At 37.6% G+C, this 23,478-nt stretch overlaps 1 protein-coding gene across 5 annotated transcripts in view; it reads left to right on the forward strand.

Moving 5' to 3' along the window:
* The first annotated feature begins 702 nt into the window (after positions 1 to 702).
* The window catches only part of DENND4C (DENN domain containing 4C), a 69,661-nt gene continuing 46,885 nt past the window's right edge, over positions 703 to 23,478 (forward strand). For 3 of the 5 annotated variants that reach the window (XM_015849061.1, XM_032441213.1, XM_032441214.1), the window contains exons 1-2: positions 1,125 to 1,144; positions 21,253 to 21,570. In XM_015849061.1, coding sequence (XP_015704547.1) covers positions 21,269 to 21,570 — 302 coding nt within the window. In that variant the 5' untranslated portion in view covers positions 1,125 to 1,144; positions 21,253 to 21,268. Of the gene's footprint in view, positions 962 to 1,124; positions 1,145 to 1,766; positions 1,900 to 21,252; positions 21,571 to 23,478 lie in introns of those variants that run through there. The other 2 variants (XM_015849060.2, XM_015849058.2) reach the window with 2 other exon arrangements.

A 23,478-nucleotide genomic window follows, 5' to 3' on the forward strand; every position in this document is an offset into this window, starting at 1 on the left:
GGATTGCAAAGTGCCGTTCTGCTGGCTCTGGGATGGGAGATCAGCAACAGAGGGACAAGATAGCAATAGGACAAAGGGAGATGGTTTCAAACTAAAGGAGGGGAAATTTAGATTAGGTATCAGGGAATGTTTTTCACTGATAGGCACTGAAACAGGCTGCCCACAAATGTTTGGGTGCCTTATCTCTGGCGGTGTTTCAGATGAGGCTGGATGGGGCCTTGGGCAGCATGATTTGGTATGGGACAGCTCCACCTAAGGCAGGGGACTGAACTAGGTGGGCTTTAAGGACCCTTCCAACCCAAACACGTCTGTGATTTTAAGAACACTCTGGAACATAAACTCCCAACCTCCTCAGAAATACCCCTCTCAACAAGTACAGCCCTAATAAACAAGTACTGCCATACACCTTTCTCCCTCACAGAAATATTTGCCTAAGAAGCGCCACCTATGAAGCAAATGCTCTTGTCTGAGCAGGCAGCTAAAACGACCCACCGAGCCCTGTCACCAACCATCCCCGGCAGAGAACACCTGGCCGGGACACACACAAACCCCAGCTCAGAGAGGAACGCCCACTTAATCCGCCCAGCCCCACACAACTCCTCCTACCCCGCGCCTCCCAGCCCCGGCCCCAAGCTCCCAGCCGCGGCCTAGTTGCCCGCTCCGAGCTCGGCCTGACACCGCCCCGCCGCCGCCCTCGGGCGCCCCCTGCCCGCAGCAGCCGCTCCCCTGCTCCGGCCGCCGCCGCCACCGCCTCTTTTCTGGGCGGGCCTGGATCCGCCCGTAGGCGTTTGCGGGGGAGAAAGTAACATGGTGGCCGTTTCCTTCCCAAACAGGAGCGGCGGCGGCTCCGGCCGCTCCTGAGGCCGCGGCAGGAGCGGGGAAAGGCTGCGGACCGGGAGCGCCGCGACCGTCGGCGCGGGCAAGGGCGTCGGTGTCTTGGCGGCCGAAGGGCAGGCGGCAGGTGAGCGGCCATGGGCGGGCGGGGGTTGACAGGCGCGGAGCGGGACCCGGCGCCTCGTCCCTCCGCCTGTGGCGCGGCAGGAAGCGGGCAGCATGGCGGGAGCGCCCCCGTCCGCCGAGCCGTTCCCCCTGCCGTTCGCAGAGCTGCGGAGGGAAGCTTGCTACTCGCCGAGGGGGCAAAGAGGTGCGGGGTGCCCTCTCGGCGCTCGGGGAAGGCTCTCGTTCCTCCTCCTCGCCGGGGAGAGCCGTGACACTGAGTGGGGCCGGGGCGGTGGGGGCGTTTTCTGAGCTTTCCATTTTATTTTATGTTTCCTTTTTAAAGTGCTCACTGCTGGTTTCGCGTTCTCTCGCGTCAGCTGTCCCCCGGAGATATCTTTGGTCCCTGCTGACCTGCGGGCGCCGTGCCCCAGGAGGGCGGGCGCGTACAGGTGGCCCCGCAGGTGAGCGGGCCGCGGGCAGCTCCGTCCTCCTTCCCTCCCTCCTCCCTCTCAGCTCTTCTATGTGCCAGCTCCTCCCCTGGGCCCCACGTCCGTGAGCTTAACCCCCGCGGGCGGGGAGGGCCGCGGCTGTCAGGAGTTGTGGGGCAGCGGCGTCCCCCACCCCGCCGCACGGTGATAAAGGTTGCTAACAGCCACGCAGTGTTTGGGGAGCTGATTGTATCAGCGTCGAAACTAGCTCCGTTTGGTTCTGCAGGTTTAAGGAAGGAGGAAAAAAAAAAAAAAAAAAAGCTGGAGCCGTGACTATTAATCACACTCTGCCATTGTCTGAGGGTATCTGGTGTGTCTGTGCAGCATGGCCAGATAATGTGTGTAGCGGCCGGGTTTGCTGACGCATTCGTGCCTTCATAGATCAGTATGGGAAAATTATCTCCAAAAGCTGTATGACTTTCTAAGTGCGATGTAAGCTGATGTAATGCTGTCTTCCTAAACGTCTATAAATGTAAGTTAACGTGTTGTCGATGCAGCGATTGCAGAAAAGATCCAGAAGTTGAACGAAATTATATTAAATTCTTCATCTGCAGAGATTGCAATGCACTTTTCTTTCGCTGCTGTGATCAAGTGCATTCCAAACACTTGGGCTGATTTTAGACTTAATGCCTGTGGCTAAACTTTTAGACCTGCTGCATGAGAGCTTAGATTGTAAACAAACAGGATGTTTGATCTGTTTTCTTTTTTCCCTATGCTGTGTTAGTGCGACTTCTGGGGGACTGGTACTTTCCTGTGCTTGTATTATTTTCTTGGCTCATTGAGACAGTTTAGAACAAGCTAAACTCAAGCCTACATAAGCTGGTAAAAAGAAAATTGTTTCCTTTTAGTTGCTTTTGTTAGCAGTTTTTTTTTGTGTGTATGTATGTGTTTAATGAACACAAGGTTAGCAGAAGTTTTTGCATCGCTCTTTTTAAGGTGGTGTTTTAATGAGGGGAAAAGAATGCTGGAATGCAAATTACTTCGCACCTATATGGAAAATGAAAGTAGCCTTATTTTGACTCTTGTGTGAAGGCCTGCCATGACCAAACTTAATTGGCTGTCCAGACCAATGTATGTGTTTCAAATGCTTGGCTCTAAGAACACCTCTAAATAACCAGTCAACCACCGCCACCAACAACAGAAAAAACCTGTTAGATAGCTTGAATACTTTTATTACATGTGATGATTATAAGTTTTTTAAAGAATTTCTTTAATAATTGGCTGTCTGGTTATTACCATTCTGGTGAAACTGAAATGCTAATGGGTTCCGCCTTGAATCATGCAAGGGAATAATTCAGAAACAACCAGAAATATAAATATTTTTTACCTGCGTGTAAATTTCGATGTTAAAATGGACACTAACATACACAATTATAATAGCTGTGTAAAATAACAAAAAATCGATTTTTTAGAAAAAATATTAGCCTATAAATTAAGGTGAATATTTTCTTAAATTCCTATGGTTAAGGATAACATTACATTTGATTATTCATTTTTTGATTAAGATCTGGCTGTCTGTAGCCCAGTGGAATTGAAATGAGATCTTCATGGATTAAATCTTGTGTGCTTGTATTTTTGAGTGTTTGAATCATCAAAGACTGCATGTGAAATTTCTTTCTGATTAATTCTTGGAATCTCTTATTAACAAGGATGTTCCCTACAGCTGTGCTACCATCTAGATGGAGCAGAACTGAGATATCCAAATAATGAGCTGGATAGCATCCCTGTGACTCATCACGTATGAATTCTCACTTGAGGTAGCAGTGCCAGTATTGTTGAAATATAGTTTTTTGGAATGGGATCTTTACAAAGGCGATTCTTTCTTAGGTGTGTCTTTGACCAGTAGAAAATTTTGTTTGGAGATCAGTCTATGTGTGCTGTAGGGCCAAGTTCCAGAGTTCGCTTTGATGACATGTCTGAATTTGCTTTAAACATACAGAAAGAATAAAGTCTCAGTAAAGTGATGAAGGAAAAGTATCATTGCCAGAGATGGAAGGAGAAGGTAAGGGAGTTTTTTGACTGTTCACCTCTGTTGTTGAGGTTTCAGATATGTTTCAGTGCATAGAGCAGTACGCGTAAAGACTGTCTGACATGTGGTATATATACTGTTTTCATGTAGCAGTGCCGCCTTTTCTGACGCAGGCTTTTGAATTAAAAAGAAACAGTGACAACAAAAAAGAGTAAAAAGTAACTGCAACCTCTAATCTGGCATCTTTTTGTTTAAAGGTAATGTGAGCTATAGAAATCTGTCTCACAGAACCACCTTTTCTTCATGTACTGGCCTGTTTTCCCAGTGTAGGGGTTACCTACCTTCAGTATGCCTTCTTCCTGAATGGTGTTTGAGATACTGAAGGTCTTGATGTGGGCATACTCTAAAATATTTTATGGGGTTCATAGTCAATGTTTATTAAGTTACCTCCCATGTGAATTGCTAGGTAGTTGTCCATTACTGCTTCTTCACATTTGTTAAACAAGAACCACTTCACTGTTCTGCAGCATGCAACCTGCTTTTCTCAGATAGTGTTTCTGTAAGAAGAGACTGTAAACTGAAGTCTCTGCGCTTTCATCTACTTTTTAGCTTTTGTCTTGCTACAAAAATTATCCCTGTCACAAACTCTGTTACTCAAAGGCGCTGTCTTTGGTTATACAGAAATGTGATGCTGCTTCTTATGGGATAAAGCAGTGTTGGAAATACTCGGTTCATATGATGATAATGATAGTGCTTTGTTTCTGCATATTTGTGGAGCTAATGACTCTCAACATTAGCCTCTGTTGTTAGAACCTTAGCAGGCTAGTTCAAGACTGTTTCTGTACTACAAAACAGGTTCTGGAGAAGTTTGATTGTTTCCACTTATTCCTTTGACAACATCTGTCATAAAATGTGCACATGCAAACTTTTTTTCTTCTTCAAGTTTTAGGGATACAGTTATATTATATATTCCAAAGTGAAATAGAGCAGAAGACTAAATTAATTAAATATCACTGTATTCCTTTGTTTTTGATTACAGGTTCTTCAAGGGGTCCTGGTGTTTACTGTTAGCTTTGGCATGCAGGAAACTTGAAAACAGTTTTCAGGATAGCAAAGATTGTAGTGATATTCTTTGTTTATCCATGTGACTTAGTTTTCACTTTCTTAAGATAGCAAACTGAGAGGTGCAGGATTGTTGATACAGAGAACAATAAAAGTGTACCTACCCTTTCATGTCTAAAGTTGGCTTGTATGTAGTTAAATATTTCATTTACTTTGTTTCAGTTAAATATTATGAGGCTGTGCTGCCTTATTCTTTTTATCTTTATTTTGTGCCATTTCAGCTCCTTTAAAAGAATTCTAAGCAGACTTGAGGCATTTAAAGCATCAACCAAGAGCCTGTTTTTTGTTTTTTCTTTTTTTTTTTTTGCGTGGGGGGGAGTTCTGCTTAAAAGATGTTAAAAATAGTGTAAATCAGGAATTGACTTGCAAATTAAGCTGTTCAGTTCTGGAAGTAAAAGCTGAGTTTACAATTACGAGTCTCCAAGGTAGCTGAAGCTTTCTTCCTCTTGAAATGAAAGTGTTTTCCAGTTCTGAATGGATTGCAACTTTACTACAAAACTTCACCGTTTTTCACTAGGAAGGGAAAGAACCTCATGTTTTTGCTTTCTCCTGAGCCTGCCCATTTCGGTGAAAGCTTTTGTCTTTCTAATTAACTACACACTTTGATCAATAATGCTTGAACTGAAGTCCATCCACTGATGCGTTCTTTAGTGCTCCTCTTCCAGTTTGCAAGTCTTTTGTGTTGAGGCATTGTGTGACTGGTAAAAGCAAAACTCTTCTTTTTACCCCTCACCCTTGGGCAACCCAGTGATGCTATTCTTGGTGTCACATAGCATGGCACTAATCTTCTTTGTTATTCCTTAGGGAAGAAACTGGACTCTTACCAAGATAAGAAACCTGATATAGGTAGAAGTCTTCAAGTAAGATATCCTCTTGCCTTATCTCTGTAATGTGTACACTGCATCTTACTGCTCTAAGGAGGACATCAAAATGTGGTTGAAGCTGGGGGAATGAGAACTACAACTTGGGAGCAGTTAGCTGGAAGCAGTGTGTGAAGAAGTTAAAGCACTTAATGTTTCAGGAAAAGCAAAAAATCAAGGTGGAATATGGCTGGATACCTAAGTCATGAAACTTCTGCAGGATGTTAGTCTCGGAGAAAGTTATGGAAAGGAGATATAAAGCAAACTGCTGAGTCACAGCAATAGGTTACTCAGTCAGTTACTCTTAATCATTGCATGGGACTATTGCAAAATCTGGAAACAGGTGCATCCAGTTTTTCACTATTTGATCGACCAGTCATCCTTGGAAGTAACAGCAGCAGCTTGCTTAGACTAGGGCATAATTTGAACCAGTACTCTCACTGTTTCCTCTGCACTTTGAACTCTTTTGCTTATTCTTTAAGTAGTGAATGACTCTAATGAGAATATGTTGGCTATCTGAATCTAAGTAGTAGAAAATTGTTGTGCTTGAAGATAATGTGAACTTGACTACGCTGAGGTTTTCTATTTGTTGGGTTGTGATTTTTGTTTGTTTGTTTGTTTTTAATCTGAAAGCATAGACAATATCTTTTGCAGATTTCCATAAATCATTAACAGTATGCTGTGTGTTTGCCAAAGGAAATCTCTTCAAGGGTATGGATATCCTGAAAAATGCTTAATGCTTGTAAAACATGTATGTTGTGTAGCTGTTAAGCTTCTGAAACCACTGAGGATGTGACTAAAGAAGAATATTTTGAGAAGTTAGTTTCAGCTTTATTGGGAGCAATTCCCAGTAAAACCCTCACTGCAGCTGCACTGAATTAGCCTTTGAAGCTTCTCTTTGCAGTTCCTGTAGGATGGAACCTAGGAAAGCTGTTTGAGGTTGGATTTTCTTTTCTGAATAGTTCCCACAAGCATATACAAATGAAAATTTGGGTCTAGCAGGAGGAGGAAGAGTACAGTCACTTTCTTGTAAATTTTTATAAGTCCTGGTGTGTAAATGTCATTTGCTAATGTGTGGGATAGAATACTGAAAGATGTAACTGGTGCAGTATGTCTCATCAAGGCTTTTTTTTTTTTTTTGCTGTTGTGAATATTAAAGGATAAGCAGGTTCTAAGAAGGGAGAGCTTCCTAACTGCATAACCAATTATTGGTTTCTCAGAGTTCTGATAAAACCAGAAAAAGCAAGTCTGCGTGCCACCTGTACAGTGTTAACTTTACCCTTGAAGTGAATTCTTGCAGTTAGACTGATCAGTGAAAGTCAAGACTCTGTTCCACCCTTAAAGTCAGGCATTGCACTGGGGGTTGTGTGTTTTTGTGGTTCTTTTTTAGCTGTTTTGTTTTTTTGTTTTTCTCTTTTAGTTGTTTCTTAAGCTTGAAATAGTTGTTCTTACTATGTAGAAGAACTTTTTGCTTTGTTCCTTGGATAATATAGAAGAAAATCACTAATGTTTTCTATATTAATGAACTGTGCAGACAAACTTGAAGCTGCACTGATAGAAGAAAATCACAAGTCATAAGTAGAAACAGACTTTGCAAATAATAATTTGGTTTTGTTGTTGTACCTACACAAGCTTATACCAGAATACCTCTGTGTCTTTGAGAATAACTTTTTTGTTCACTTTTGGCTGAGCTAGTGCAACTCCTCTGTGTAAAAAAACAAAACAAAACCAAAAACACAAACCCAGGCCTACGTTATCTATTGTAATTGAAAGAATAGGTTGTGCAGGGGTGAATAGGTCAAAGAGAGAGATTACCTTTCAAAATCACTGTATGTGCCTTGTGCATGTCATTTTCTAAGTCTGATGTACGTGTCATTGCCTTTCTGCTTCTAACTTCTCTCGGATACTTGGTTTTGTAAGATAATTATTTGTGACGGCCTTAAATTCCTTTGGGTTATGATGACTCATTCACCATGCATGTAGTGAGTAATGTGACATTTCAGTTTAATTTAAAGAAAACAGAACTAATGCTGCTCATAGTCATTTTATAGCTTTTCTCTTTTTTCTTTGTGCGATTCATAGTGTATGTACACGGCATACACTGTTAACTTCAAAACCTCTGGTCTTTAATCTTCCTGATTGAACCGATTCTGCTAGGGGGAAAAAGTCTTAAAGATAAGTCCTCTAACTTTTAAATACTTCCCTAGCTATGTTTACCAGTGATGCACAAATCAGAGAAGAGAGATTGTGCTTTGAGCCTCGTTTGCCTATTGTGTCTCTTTAAAAATCCTTAACTGATATGCTTGCTTGAGAGAAATGAAAATTCTATCACACCGTTGTGGTATTTACAGCACAGGTGAAATACTTTCTAAGCTTGAAATATGGCCTATGATACTTCCAGCAAAGCTGGCTTCTAGTGATCTGTCTGTCTATCTATAGATAGATATCCTGTTTTTTTTTTTCCCCCTCCTCTTTTCTTAAGTGGAGACTATGGTGTTATTCAGCAGTATATTTAATGTCATTTAATAGAAAACTCTTCTGAGTTGCAGAAGAGAAGTTTCTTTCAGGTTCTGCTGTTAACATTTAGTTGTCCTACCCTGCTTTTTTAATCCTTGAAGATTTGTCACACCTCTATTTTGTGTGCTGACTTTCCTCCCAAGGAAGAAGACTGGGTTGAACATCTGAGTTAAAGAGCCTGCTTTTGAATTGTCAGGGTGTTAAGTACACAGTTACTGCAGATTACTCTGTATCCCTGCACTGTATTGTTTCTGCCATAGCCCTGTTAATAAATGACAAAGGAAGGAAAAAAAAAAACCTCAAAAGAAAGGGAAGCATTAAAATAACTGCACAGGGGAGCTTTATCAATGGAGAAGAATGAAGATGTTCCAGAATGGTGTACATGGGAAGAAGCTGTGACAGCTAATGTAGTTTTTTTTTGAAGTGAGAAACTCTGAATTTTAGTTTGTTGATGTCCCATGTGTGCATGTACCATAGCAGCTCATAGTGATAGGGCTGTGCTGATGGTAATCGTGTGGGAAATATTGTCTGTATGACATTTTCAAACAGCTCAGAAAACAATTAATTTTAAGAGGACATATTTATTTTCATTATACTAAATCATTACCAACTAAGTAGAAAACATTAGTAAAGAGTATCTTACATAGGAGTACATGCCCACCCTTCTCTTTGATATACATACGTATCAAGGAGTTGGATTCAGTCATCCTTATGGGTCCCTCCCAGCCCAGGATATTCTATGATTGTATGTTAATATACGCAGAAGTGAATGTGTTAAACTTTGATAAAAATGGTTGCTTACAATAAAAAGGGTAATAATAATAATGTGAAGAGCACAACATTTTTAAACAGTAAATCCACACTGATTTTTGCGTTGTGTTCCCTTTGCACTATGGATTTAATTCTTGTCTTTGCTTTCAGAATGTTTTCAAAGTCCTATCATAGAAGAGTAGTGGGTTCTCTGAAGGGATAGTTTTCTAGATTTCTAGATATGTTGGACACTGCTAATAACATTGGCTGAAACTTTTAAAAATACAAGTGATTCCCTGCTCTTTGTGTGTTATTAGCTTAGCTGGTAAGTTTGTTGTAATGATCTGACTTAAGCATTCCTGATATTTGAAGTCTACATATTTATTCCCAGAAAATCAAGTTCTCAGTAAATGTTTTGTCTGAGAACTCTACCAGTGTGGAGTAATACAGCAGAGATATTTTGAGCACTAGATGATAATATAAGGAACGTCTAAACATGGGTGATGTTTGCATTTACTTGCCAGCTGGTGAATGATAGTGTTTTGTCTCAGGCTTGCTATTTTTCAATAGCTTTTTTGTTGCTTGAGAAAAACACTGATTGATATATTTGTCTGTGTAAGTAGTATAATTATTATGCATAATCTTTCATGAATGCTTCCTTTGGGAGTACATATAATGATCTCTCATTTCACACACACTCAGGCTTCATTGGATTCCAATATGATTCAGTTCTTGTAAATATACATTCAGGTCTATAAGTAAGCACAGCAGAAAACAGGGATAGGTAACTAAGGGCTTTCAAGATATGGCAGTGCAAGTTTATTAAAATACACTTCAGAGTTCAGAAGATGGGAAAAGATTTCTTGGTTTTGTTGATGAACTTCTGTGATTCAAAGAAAAATATATCTTTCATGTTGCTTCGCAAGCAGCTGACTAGTTCAGCATAAAAGAAACTGTACATTGGATGTACAGTGCTAATATTCTTATCTGTGAATGAAGGTTGTCAGTGTAAATCTTGGCAGTATTTTCTGTTTTTGAAGAAAGAATTGTAGTCGTAATGAAGATTTTGAGTCACTTGGAGTATGTGCTTTTGAAGATTCGCATTCCACTTGGTGACTTTTCCATTTCCTTCCATTGTTAGCATTCATGTTACCTAGGTAGCTTTGGTCCATTTTATTGCACTATGGACTACCCATTTCTTTATTATTCTTTGCCTGCAAAGGTTTTTCTAAAACATTTGACAGTTCTGAAACCCAAAGGCACCTGCTTTAAGGCATTCATGTTTGATTTGTGTTTGTAGTTCACTGCAAGGTGACCTGGGAAGTGGCTGCTGCAGGGGAGTTGCAGAAGGTGAAGATAGACTAGGCCTTGGAGCATTTGCTGCAGAAGGGCTAGTGCAAGCCCTCATTTCAAAACTGCTGCAGATCAAGATTTTGATAAAGGCTGGTGCTGCGTAAAGAACAAAAAAGACAGCTCCTACTCTAGGGTCCTCATTGGTGAAGCATAAAACAAAAGCCATGAATATTCTAACTGCTATCAACCATGTGGTTTGTACTTTTTTTAAGTCATCTTGGCAAAAGAGTGTTTCATAATGAGAAATTGGCAAGAGGATTAAAAGACAGTCTTTCTGAAGTGTTAATAAGCTCCTGCCAAGCTTCAAAAGCAGCAGAGAGTGAATGAAAATGCTGACATGAAACCAAGTGTTTTGATGCTGCTGTCATAAGCCAGATAGAAATGGGAGTCATCCTTTCAATAACAGGGAATGCATTTAGTGGGGTGGGGATAGGCTGTGGAGTTCTGAAAGTGTAGATGATGCATCTTGTGCTTGTTGTGATGAAGTTGTCAATGGAGGGATCTATAGAGAATGACAACCTACTGCCCACTGCTGTGTTTTTAGTCCCAAAGATAAAAAGCTGTAAAACAGTGTTCCTCAAAATCAGCAAAAGGGGTATTCTAGATTTGTGGTATCAGGAGATTTTCAAGAAGCATGTGGCTTTCTGTATTGTGGACAGCTAACAAAAACAAAATGGAACTATGATTCTATGATCTGTCAAATCTATATTTAGAGATTTTAGCAAAATAATGTTAGTTCTAATACTTAACTTTCTATGTTTAGTAGAGAGAACAGATATCAGACTTTTTCAGTTTACTTTGGTTAACCTCTAAGCTGCATTTGAAACAGAACATCTTTTTGTCTCTCCTTTGACCTCTCCACACAAAACACTGTCCAGCCTTACCCACTCAGAAAACAGAGAAGGAAAACCATGGGGAAAAAAAAAAAAAAAGCACCAAGAAACCTTACCAAAAACAGTCTATGAGATTTGGGCTCCCAGATGGCACTTAGCTGCTGGGCTATTGTCTCTTGACTTTTTCTTTACTGCTTTATTTTTGTTTCAGGCTACTATATTTGACTTTGCTCCAACAGAGTTTCCAATTACAGAAAGCATTCTCTAACAAAGAATGTTTCCAGGGCTGCAGATGTTTCACTCATTACATAATACTGAGCATGGCTAACCTTTAAAGCTTGCAACTGGGGCAGTAAGTACATTTTGAAATGCACTTCTTTTGCTCTGAGAACTATTACTGGTTTTCTTATTATTAGTGTTCTTGTGATATTTTTATTATTGGTTTTCTTTTTTGGATTTATTTATTTTTATTTATTTATTTTTTTTCCAATGGCTGGAGTGGTTACTTTCTGTCATGTGAAAGAATAGCCCGGTGAAACTGACCTATTAAATGAGTACAGTTGAACTGCTTGCTGATCATCAGTCTTCCTTTCTCACATATTTCTCAATTTCTGTTTTCTGTCCTTGGCCATAGAACTTCATTTACTGGTACCAAACTTGCCTTCAATTGATTCCAGCTGCTGTTCCTCCAGTAGGTCACCTCAGAATTTGTGTTTTGGCCTCATTGTCTGTAGCCACTCCAATTTTTGTACCATTGGACAGTTTATAATTACTGTCCAAAGCAATAAAAACGATTTAACTGTATGGTATGGTAAATATAGTCTGGAGCAGGTTTTAGTTCTTACCATGTCCATTCCTGTACTCTGTCCTCACTTCTCCCTCCAAGTAGGATATTTCTGAGTGGCATCTTCCTGACCATCGTGGATCACAGGATCTGTTAACTTAGTGACATTGTCAGTCAATTGTAATTCATAAACATTCAAACCATTACTGCAAAACTTTGGTTGAGAAACCTAATTTTTATGTTTGACATAAGCATTTACATTATAATGTCACTGACTCACTGTTTTACAGCAACAGTAACTGGATTTGCTAACACCCTAAGAAAAAAAAAAAGAAAATCTAAGTTCTGCCTCCTAAGTCTGAATATGATGTTCTCAAGTGATCTTTAATTTTTTGCAGAATAATTTCAATTTATTCAACATAAAGTTGAAAATTTAGCTAGTTCCCTCTTTTCTTTTGATTATTTTTGTTCAAGTAACCCAAGGAATTGCACTTAAGGCAGAAAAACAAAATGCAAGGAAAATTCAGGGCAATGGAGATCAATACTATATTTTGTACATGTCTTGCAAAATTAGTTAATTATTTCTGGGTATTTGTCACTTACTGCAGTAGTGGATTTACAAGACAAGATTGATTTCATCACTGCTCCTTCAGTATCTGAAAGCACATTGCTGTGTCGTTTCAAAGCCTAAAGTTTGAAATCGGAAAGAAAAGCTACACTGGGAGAGTAAAGGGACCTGTTTCCAATTATTTGTTGTGCATTTGTTACTGATGCTCATGAAAATCTCAGTAATAAATGCCCAGAGATACCAAATATCTGCCCTAGTCGAGTTTTATAGAAATAGTGATATCTTTGGTCATATTAAATGTTATAGTTATGGTGTTTTATTTAGCCTTTGGTCTTTGGATTTAAAGTATGTCATCTGATTTGATGCTGGGTTTTCTTATTTCATAAGCTGTAAAATGCAGTTTATTTTTCAGTGTTTCAAAAGCTTAAAGCAAAATGATTTTATTCTCAAATATTCAGTTTGCAGAACTAAGATACCTGACTGTTTCTTGGGTATTGGGGGGAAGGCAACTGTTTCATTTAGTTGTATTCCAAGACTTGATGCCTTTACTTACATCACAGTTTTTCACTTGAGGTGGTTTCTGTCTGATTTTTCTGCTTTCTTCCTTATGTAGGGCTCTAATGTACTTGGAATGTTTTAGAGAACTTTCTCACCAAACTGGCTGCATTCATTTTGACTTCTTTGCATATGTTGCCATCTAGCACACAACTAGCTAGTACGGAGTTAACTTTTTTTCTTTGACTACATGTAAATTTCCAACAGTCGAGCCTAACAAGCCATTTAAGATTATTTGTACTATCAAGCCTTGACAGAGGTTGCTTTCTGGATGAAGTTCAATTAACTGATTAAAAAAGAAAGAAAAAAAAAGAAAAGAAAAAAAACAAGACAAAATGTGCTGTAAGAGTGTGTCATTTAATTAATTGACATGCCATTTATCTCTTACTTTGTCCTCAGATTTGTTTTTTGTGGTAATATAGCCATCTATGAAATAGTCAGCTTGTTTTGTAACCTTCATAGTTAGGCTGCCATTGCATTCTCAAATGCTCACTTGAAAACTTTATGAAGGAATAGTCCTATATTTGCATATGTGCATGTTCAGACCCAGTCACAAGTGACATCCAACCATTCTTGTTCCACAGCTGGCTGTGTTAGGACAGGTAGAACCTGGGCACTGCATGTCTATGAAGTTGTTTTCTTAACTCTGGATTTTAAATGATCTTGTGGTTTAGTCAAGTGACTTTCATTTTCTAGTTAGACAATATAATATGCATTCTAAAAAAGAAAGTCTTTAAACACACATCGATGGATTCTTTTTTTCTTCTTGCAGATCACATGTGACTAATAAACTGTTAGCTGTTAATCTGAATACGTTTAACATTGTTGAATGAGTTTATGATGTTCTGTTCTGTAACAGTATTAAATTGTCCATGGGTCATATGAATGCTTGATTTCTGCTATTGCGTGCACAGCAAACTGAAATGCTTAGGTAGGAGTTGCATACTTGCACAGATGTTTAGGACTGGCAGTATGTAGACAAGCGCAATGTGAGCAGTGTTAGCAAAGATGTGTTGAAATGGACAAACGACTGGAGTGCGAGCTCTTTAGGAGCCCTGTGTACATAGTCCTGTGCATTCTGGTCCTTAAGTTACTGGTGACTCACATTATTTGTGCCAGTTACACTTAATCCTTTTGGGTACGTCTGTGTGGTGGAGTCATATCTGCCTTTTGTGTTCTAGAGAAGTCTGTAACAAGTTTTGGTTGCCAAGTCCATTATTGTGTTCTTTGTTACTTTTCAAAGTAACGTCGATTATTAGCTTTCATATATTAAGATCTTGTTAAGGAAATGCAGAATTGGAGTTGCTTATAATGAAAACTTCTCTTTTCTTGAATACAGTTAATATTGAGAACTACTTTTCTTACTATGGGTGTGGAATGCAACTAGGGTAGAATGTAGCCTGAAGAAAGTACTGTTGTTGGTTCAGTGTTATGTTGTTGATGCACTTCCACTACTGTGGAGTTCTAAAACATTGTACTAACTGCATCAGCACAAACTTCATAAGCAGTAGTGGTTTCATCACAATTGTATATCAGTTTGATTTCTTTTTTATTTTTTTATTTATTTTTAATTTTTACAAACAACCTGAAACAGAGCTCTCAGGTGCCCATATCCTCTCAAGTGATCAAGCGTACTAAGTTCAGGCCTTAAGGTTTTACTTTATCCCCTTCACAGTAACTAAAATGTATTGTTGTGATTTAACATCACTGATGTTTGCAAGAAATGTTTCTTTTTAGTCAATACAATTAACAAAATTGCACAAATTTTGTCTTGCTTCTATCTTTACAACTGCTGCAAGAGGTTACATAGAGACTTTTGTATTTGAAATGTGTGCAGAAAGAAGGAGTGCAAGCTGAAGGACTAGGGCAGCCTAGCTTTATCTCTTTGCTGTGTGTGTATATATATATGCATAAATATATATATATATTTGTTGTATATTTAGCTTCATGAAATGCAATTACAAATCTCATTTTAACTTCTTTCCATTTTGAATTTTAGTGTAGCTGTTACTAGTTCAAGAAATAAGTTGTCTTGCTTGTTACGTATATAAACTCGTTAACATTTGTGTTTGCAAGGTAGTGCTTCTAATATGAATCAGGGATGTTTCCAAATTGACTCATGAAAAGAAATTCTGCACTGTTTGCTGTGGTAAAAAGTTAAGATTTCTTCATAAGCATAATGAAGATTCTTTTACACAAAGGGGAAACAAATTGTTCTTCCCATAACCAGTAACACCATTTGCTCCCAGAACAAGATGAATGAAAAGCCAGTAAGAGTGAAGAATAAGGGGCAGGTCTTTTCCCCCTCTGTAGCACAAAAAGGAACTTTAATTTTTGAATTTTCCAGGCTTTTGTCCACTCTTCTTGTTAGTTCATTGGAGAAACCATAAGTACAAAGACTTATTTGAATAGCTTAGTAAGATCTGTATTGTATTATTTTGTTTTGCTTCACGTAGTGTCTGAAAAAACGTAGTAGTGTTTCTCTCTTACTTGTATTTCAGCCAGCAAATTTCCAGTTTCCCAGGTGTTGAGTTTGACATTGTGACAAACTATCTTGTCCTGCAGAATCTTTGTCTTTTAAACTAGTTTAGTGAATTTGCTGTCTAGGTCAGCTTATTTTATGAATAAAGGAAGGGGATGGAGTGGATATATGTTTTTTCCTCTGTCTTATTTACTCAATGAAGTATGATTCATTTGCAAAACTTGGTGTTTGTGTAGGACTCTTGAGTTGTGTTTGATGTCTTCTTTGCTTAAAGATCTTAACTGTGCTGGCAGGCTGATTGCATAATTGATCTTTCAGACACACTGCACAAAAAGTTATAAGATTATTCTTGAGTCTGGAATGAAACTGACTTCCTTACCAGCCTTGCTTCAAAAATATTTTATGTTTTGAGGAAAATATGCCATCTTTTTATGAGCTCATGGGTCATTGCACTTGTACACAATAAATACTTAGCAAGTAGAAGATAGTTTCCATACGTTTTTTTTTGATACCATTACTGTCTGGAAGAAGGTAGGAGTAATTTTAATTGTTTGCTAAGTCATGTGTTAATCATTTATCACTTCCAGAAATACCTTCACAATTTCAGTTCTTTGACTTCAGTGTTTCCAAATAATTAGATTTCTGGATTTGACTTACAATGAAAATAGGCTGAAAAAAGTGATGGCTTTATTTTTGTCATTTAGGGTCAAGAATATTTCAGTTCTGTGTCTTCTTCTGGGTAGTGAAGGAAAGGTGGTTGGCTTAAAGAAAGAGTTGGTCTAGTAAGCCTGCTGCTTTTTCAAGGAATTGTTCGTAGTGAAATCACACTATGCTAAGAAGCAGTAAAGTGAGTTTCTTCAGTTGCAGGAAGGTTGGCATGTGTTTTGTCTCTGCAACTGTCTTCTATTAAATGTTAGTCTTCTACTGTTCTCATTTCAGTTCTTCCTAATGGACAATTCCTTAGAATTTGGAGATTTTTAAAAACAAATTTAACTTAATTTAGTTTTTTTATTTTGTTTTATTTTACTGTGTGCAATATAGGCTTGGGAAGAACTGAATTTAATTTGAGAATATTAGTAGTTTTCTATACAGGCAGTAGTGTGTTCAAAGATGAGTAAGTAAGGGGCTTTTACAACCAACTTGATATTTGTGTGTGGGTATGCTAGGTGTCCTACTGAGCCTTATACTGACTTATTGAAAAGATGTAAGATAGTCATTTCACTTAGATGTTAACTGAATAAACCTTTTGCATTCACACACACACTCTTGGCATAGTTTCCTTTTATTCTTCACCTTTGTTGATGTCCAATGTTTGTGCCACTTCTGGTAGCTGTAAGAAACAAATGGTGAAGGATTTGCCTGTACATGAGCAGAGGACAACTATCTGTGAACTCACTTCACGGGTGGTTATTATTACTCCGAAATGAGTGCATACATACAGATTTTGAAGGATAGCTTCTCTGTACTAGTGTCAAGTATAAATATTGATTCCTCTTCTTTAAGTCTGTTTGCCCACAAGTGTGTTTTCCTGTTCTGTAATTGTTGTTCCTAGGCTTATGCTAGCCTATGCCATCAAATTTTAGTGAATAATTGAAAACTAATGTTTTAGAATTAGGGATGACCTATATTTTGAATTAGATCATTTTATCACCTTTTCAAAGATAGGTGTAATGAAGTACATTGTAAGTTCTGTAACTTCATTGATGAAAAAAATCTAGAAAAAGGGTCTCTAGTCTTTACTAAGATGAATGTTTCTGGAAAGTAGAGGACAGGTTTTATTTTCTCCACCACTCTTTTTGAGCAGATCTGAACTATGCTTTCAAGGCAGGTTACAAAACACTGAAGCAGTTTTGATTCAGCACAATCGGCTCATGTGGTGTTACAGTAATAGCGTTTGATCCTGGAGATAAGATACTTGCAGAAGTCCTATTTGGAATTTAAAAAGCAATGTTAGGCTTATATATTTGTGTTGCTTCTGTTTCCTGAGTTGGCTCTGCACATTATTTGGTATAAATATGGATTTTGCTGTGTGGCTGTCCAAAGTGTGTTTTAAATGCTTTCTGAAGTACTTAAAAATCTTCTCAGATAAAAGCTTCCCTGCTTAATGCCTCTCCTAGCATAATTTCCAAGAACCTTTTAATAGTATGTTGTTTAAAAAAAAAAAAAAAAGAGAGAGAGAGAATCTAAACTTGTTGCAGTGAATGGATCTTACATCTCTGTTAAAATCGAACATTACTTGGCTGCAAGTAGTGGGCATAGCAGTAAAGCAGGCTATATCATAAATGAATTCTATGCAGAAAGATCTTGGGAAAGCAATTCTACATCCAACACTGTTAAGATAAATATTTATTGTTACTCAGATTATGGCATGTTGAAGCTAAGAATTAAAAGCTTTCCTTTTAATTTATTTTTTGTTATATGTGTGTGTACCTAATGAATAGGAGTCCTTTGATATGGTAGTCTGTGTAAACTGAAGGCTGAGGACTCTATCTCAGTTTTGGAATTGAAAAGCTTAAAAGTGTATGATAAAAGCAATGTAGCTATGAAATAAAAGTTGAATGCAGTACTTACTTTTTCATCTTCACTTCCTTGTGGCATATTGTATTTTGCTCTCACAAATGTTTGTCTTCACAAGAATGTGTGGAAAGAAGCTTGCAACTGAAGGCTTGGGGTGCTGTCAGTAAACACTAAAGCTATTTCTAATAATTTAGCATTTTTTCATAATTGTGTCTTAGTGAGAAACCTTTTTCTAAAAGCAATTCCACTCTGAACTCTTTCCTTAAGAAGGTCTGCATTCTATGTGAAGCTGACTTTTTATATTTTTGATATAACATTATGGAAGTACCATAAAAGTTAAATTCCAGTTGTGAGAAAAACTGTTGTCTTTTTTATTAAGTTAAACCTATTGTAGAGTGTATTTCTGGCTCTGAGCAATGAAAAAGTTTGTTTTTCTCTCTGCATGCCTTTTATTGAGCATTGCCTTTGGCTTAAATGAGGCTTACTGAGTGCTTTAAATATTGTTTGTGCGGATTACTTTTGCTTTTCACCTATAAAACATAGTATCTCTGGTAGGAATTCTTGTATGAAAAACATGGGTATTTTTGAAGTAAATCTCCTAGTGTGAAGCTGCCTTGATTTCTTAAAAATAAAGTTTTGGTCCTGAACTGTTTGGTGCAAGCTTTTCTACTATGGTCTATTAACAAATTGGAAAACTAACTTCATTTAAATAATTCTTATATGCACCTTACCTATGTTCTGTGTGGACATGGAGCTTTTTTAATTCCTCAAACAGTGTTTTGCATGATCTTAAAATAGAATTACTAGTGTTTATTTTCAGAACATTTGACAAAAATATATTTCATATTGAAGCTGATGTCCCTTTATGTGGGGTGGGTCATAGATGTTTAAGTGTCCAGTGATGCTCAGATAAGAGTAGTAAGAGTAGAATGTCTGCTAATTCTTGCATGAGATGTTACAGAAACAGTGGAAAATGGCAGTGAAATCATCTTGCAGCACTACAAGTTGTACTTTGCTGGTTGTTTTTCGCTGCAGTTCAGAAGGCAAAGCATCTTTAGGGTGTCTGAAGATCTGTTTCTATTTGTTTTAATAGCTGTTAATTTGTAGCGTATCTGGCACTTATATTTATAAAGTGTTGCATTACAGAAGATGCCCATGCACTGGGGAGATAACCATGACTTAGGAAGAGCTATAAGACTAAGATCTGCCTTAAAGCCCTTTGGCTTTAAATCTTCATGAAATAGAAGAACATATTCTTAATAACTGAGTTGTAATGCTTACTTGAAACCTTATCATTTTGGAGAAAGGAACTTTCAGAACATGTTTAAAAACTCCCTAAATGTTGTGCTGACATATGAAGCTTGTGTGCCAAGTGTCTCAGCTGAATTGTCAGGTGACTCTGACTTCTGCCTGCCACATTACACAGATTTTCTATGAACTAAATCATAACTGTGGCTAAGAAAAAAATTATAAAATCATAGCTATATTTGTATGCTCCTTAGCAACAAATTCCTACGGTTTTATCAATTCCCACTGGAAAAATGTGGGAAAGGATTCTTATAATTTCTATTCTAAGCTTTCATATTTTAGTGTTTAATTTTTCAAGTTCTTTTCAGTTAACTTCTGTTTACTGAGGAATGCTACGCTTCTCAATTTTAAGTAACATTAATGCAATTCCTGCTACTACAGCTGTGGTAAAAAAATAGCAATTGTGAGCTTTTTGGCTTTGTATACTGTTACTGTTTTATTTCCTTCTATATGTGTAAGTATTTTAACACTTAATATTGAGAGAACATAATGTTGAGGCAAGAGAATGTGTAGGTGATAGTAAAAGACTGGATCATTCTAACAAGAAATTTGATTTTAGAAAAGCCATGCCAACCATTTTGGCTCGACTTTTTTTTTTTTTTAATTAATGGAGAAGTTGTTACTTTTTTGGGAGGGTGTGGGGGGGTGGTGAACAAGTTGAAGCACAGTGAGAGGTAAACTGAAACATTGTAGAATCCCAGTTTTATGATTAATCCAGTGCAAGTCAGTGCAGCTGCTGAAAGCTGCTGCTTTTCCACTGAGATGGAATCACTGCATAATTATTCTAGTTGAGCACTGAACAGTCCTTGCCAGGTTAACAATCAGCCAGGGCAATTCTTTTCTAGTTCATTTTATGATTGCGTAAACTTTGTTTCTGGTCAAAAGTGAGGTGGGAATGAGTAGTAACAGTATGAGGAGAGACTTTTTAATGGAAGCACTAATTTATATGAGATTAACCTGAAGCCATTAACCTGTGCATTTCGTGATGACTTATTTACCTGTGAAAAGCTTTATCACTAGTTTGATGCTGTTTATGACAGTGAGGAGGATGAACTGCAGTGAGTTGTGAAGTTAAAGGTCATTCAGAGGCTTCAAAAGCAGATATGGCATTGAAGTAATTTTCTTGTTCTTCAAGAGACCTGAGGACAGAAATCTGACAGAATTGAACTGAACAGGAGAAAGGAAACAGAATATGTGTGTGTTCTCAGACCTCCTTTCTGATAGTGGATGTTGATGTTTCTGCAGTTACACTGGCAATAAGGATCTGGTGAATATGAGGCACTTCTCCATTTTGGTGCATTTATGTACAGAACTGTAGAGATAGGGAGGGACCTCTGGATCGTGCTTAAACATTTCGCTTTCAGAAAGATAGGTATTTCATGAACACTGCTACTTGAAGTGGTACTTGTGGTATTTAAGTATAGTCTGCCAGATAGTTTTGCTCATTAAAAATAAAATAAAATTCTCTGTTTTAAAATCAGATGTTAAATGAACATGCTGAGTATTTGGAGAACAAATCTTTCCAGATCTAGAATGTGCAGCTGAAGAGTGATATATGCGGCCTAATCAGCTGGTGAAATGTGAGCTTTAATGTGTGATTTCTGTAAGTGACTTCTGGATGTTAAAGTCTCCTGCTGAATGTATCAAGGCTCTGCTGTTAAGCCTAAAATATGGAACAAAATGGATGAAATGTGCAGGTGATAAACCAGTGACATATACTTTAAACTGTTCTCTCTTCTGAAGGGGAAAAAAAATCACTATGATTCTTTAGTCAAATTAGATTCTGTAGTCAAATTACTTAACAAATGATGATAGAAAAATATGGATTGTTTTGGTTAGGAGTACCTGCTTTAATTTATAGCTTGAATGATCTAGTAGGTAATGCTGAGAAATTTTTTTGTGCAGCTGCTGTGTTAGGAACTTTGACCTCTATTTCTCACTTAAACTTCCTTGTGCTAAAACACTTCTGTTACAGCGCTAGAACTGTAATCTAATTGCCTGCCTATCTTTTTTTTTTTTTTTTTCCCTTCTCTGGAGTTTCTCTAGAATTTTCTGAAATTCTCTGAAGACTATATGTTTGTTTTTTTTGTTTGTTTGTTTTTTTAATTTGTTTAATTTTCTTTAAGTATTCTAAATGGTGATAGCTGTTTAGGCAAAGCTTTTATTTTGAATGCAGTGTTTGATTTATTTTTCTTTATTTTCCTTAGGAGTGCTTTCAGAACCATGATAGAAGACAAAGGCCCACGGGTGGCTGACTATTTTGTAGTGGCAGGACTGACTGATACAGATGCTACAAACCTCTTGGACCAAGAAATAAGCCGTCATGAAAGTGGTCCGAAGGCTCCAATTACTGACATTGCTGTGATAATTAAATCGGTTGGTGAAACTGTCCCCGAGGGGTACACCTGTGTTGAAGCCACCCCTACAGCCCTCCAAGCCAATCTAAACTATGGGAGTCTTAAGAGTCCTGAACTTTTTCTCTGCTACAAGAGAGGCCGAGACAAACCTCCTCTTACTGACATCGGGTGAGATATTTGTGACTATTTAATTCCTCCTGCAATGATGGTAAAATCCTGCTCTTCACAGGTGATGCTGAGAACAGATATGAAAAAGTTTACCAAAGCCTAAGTTTGGAATATGTTTTACTTGTTTCATGTATCTGTGTGGTATTTTTATTCTGAAATAAGTTTTAGCTTGCTTTAAGGTGAAAGATGTCGCTTAAAAATGAAAGGACGGTGAAACAAAAGATCTGAATTTATCTACTTAACAAAGAATCTTGAAGCCTGCTTAGGAAGAGTGGGAGATTTTATGAGGTTGTTTGTAAGTTCTGATATAATGAGCTGCAAACACTTTATAGTCTGTTTTCAGCTCTATTCAGGCTTGTATCTCCAAAATAAAAAAAATGAATTTTTTTTCTTTCCTTCTGAAGTATAGATTTATACAGACTTACTAGTATTGTAATTGTAAACCTTATTATATTGTACTGTATTGGAGCAGTATGGTGACTATGATGTTTGCAAGCTTCTTGAAATTATTCATTTTCTCTTGATTACATGTGATAATTTTTAAGTATACACTTAATTAACTCAAACCTCTTTCATCTTCTAGAAATTTGAAGTTTTTTCCCCTGAAGTCTAAACCACAACTTGTTTTGAATCAGTAAACTTTAATCAGTGCTGACCTTCAGAATGGGAAAATAAGTACTGATCTCCAAAACTTTTTAAAATAACAGGCTCACTTCTAAAAGTGAGCTTGAAAGTTGCAGACGTGGGTGCTGACTTCTTCAGTTTCAGTCTGTACCATCCAAGTTAAATATTTTAACTGCAACATTTGCTAATTTTTAGCTCTAAAATCTTTACAAGCAATGAGACAGATCTTAGTGTAACATTTCTGTCCCTCGTTTTCTTGAGATGTCTTCAGTTTCTGTATTATCTTACACATGTTCTTGGCTGCAGTATAATATTGACAAATTAAAATTGGGAGCATCTGTGGCTCTAAACAATTTCAGAAGTTGATAGCTTAATACATGTATAATGTTTATTGAAGATTAACATGTTTGTTGCTTATTAGTTTATCTGTATATACAGATATTAGTTTATCTGTATATAGAAATATGTGATAATTTAGAGTGTTAAGCTGTAGAGAAAAGGAAAAAAAACAACAAACAACAGCAGAGTGGAACTGACCCATCTGTGTGACTGGGAATCATGAATGCTGTGAATCTGATGCCTAATAAATGCAGGGGGAGAGGGGAGGGTGTGGATGCTCTGAACTAGTTTTATGACTTAAAGGATTCTGAGTTTCAGGTTTTAAGGCACATAATCAAAAAGTCCCACCAGTCTTGAGGTGGTGAGTGTAATAATTTTGTGCTTCTGCTGTCTTGAGGATACTTTCCATCTGCAACAACTCATGCAGCCCTGCAGTACTGTCTGAATTGCTCCATGTAGCACTGTTTCTTTGTTCCTCTGGTAAGGACGTTGTAGAATTACAGGGAATACAGAATTACTGGAGCAAAAGAAAATGGAAAATTGGTGTGGCAACTGCTACAATGGTACAATAAATATGTTTGGTTTTCCTTATTTAGTAAAGAAGCAATGAAGGGTAAAGTAAAATCACCTGTCTTTGTCAGTGATAAGTGTAGTAAATGTCATTTATAAGTTTAAGCATGTCAGGTACAATGACTACATATTCTTTGGACTCAGAGTTTGTGAATGCCAGATGATGAGTAGAGTCCAGTTTGGGGAAAAAACTAAAGTGAAATCTCGATAACAAAGTGAGTTAGGTGGCAAGATCTGTGACCTGAAGATCATATTACAAGTTATATGGTTAGCCTGATGTATTTAAATTTCGGTTAACTGTGGCAATCTAAACTATGTCCTAATATTCCTCAATGAAACTGATTTTAAAATAGCGGTTTTCTGTTTATGTGCCAG

The sequence above is a fragment of the Coturnix japonica genome, chromosome Z, assembly GCF_001577835.2.
Source record: "Coturnix japonica isolate 7356 chromosome Z, Coturnix japonica 2.1, whole genome shotgun sequence".
In the NCBI taxonomy this organism is placed as follows: Eukaryota; Metazoa; Chordata; class Aves; order Galliformes; family Phasianidae; genus Coturnix; species Coturnix japonica.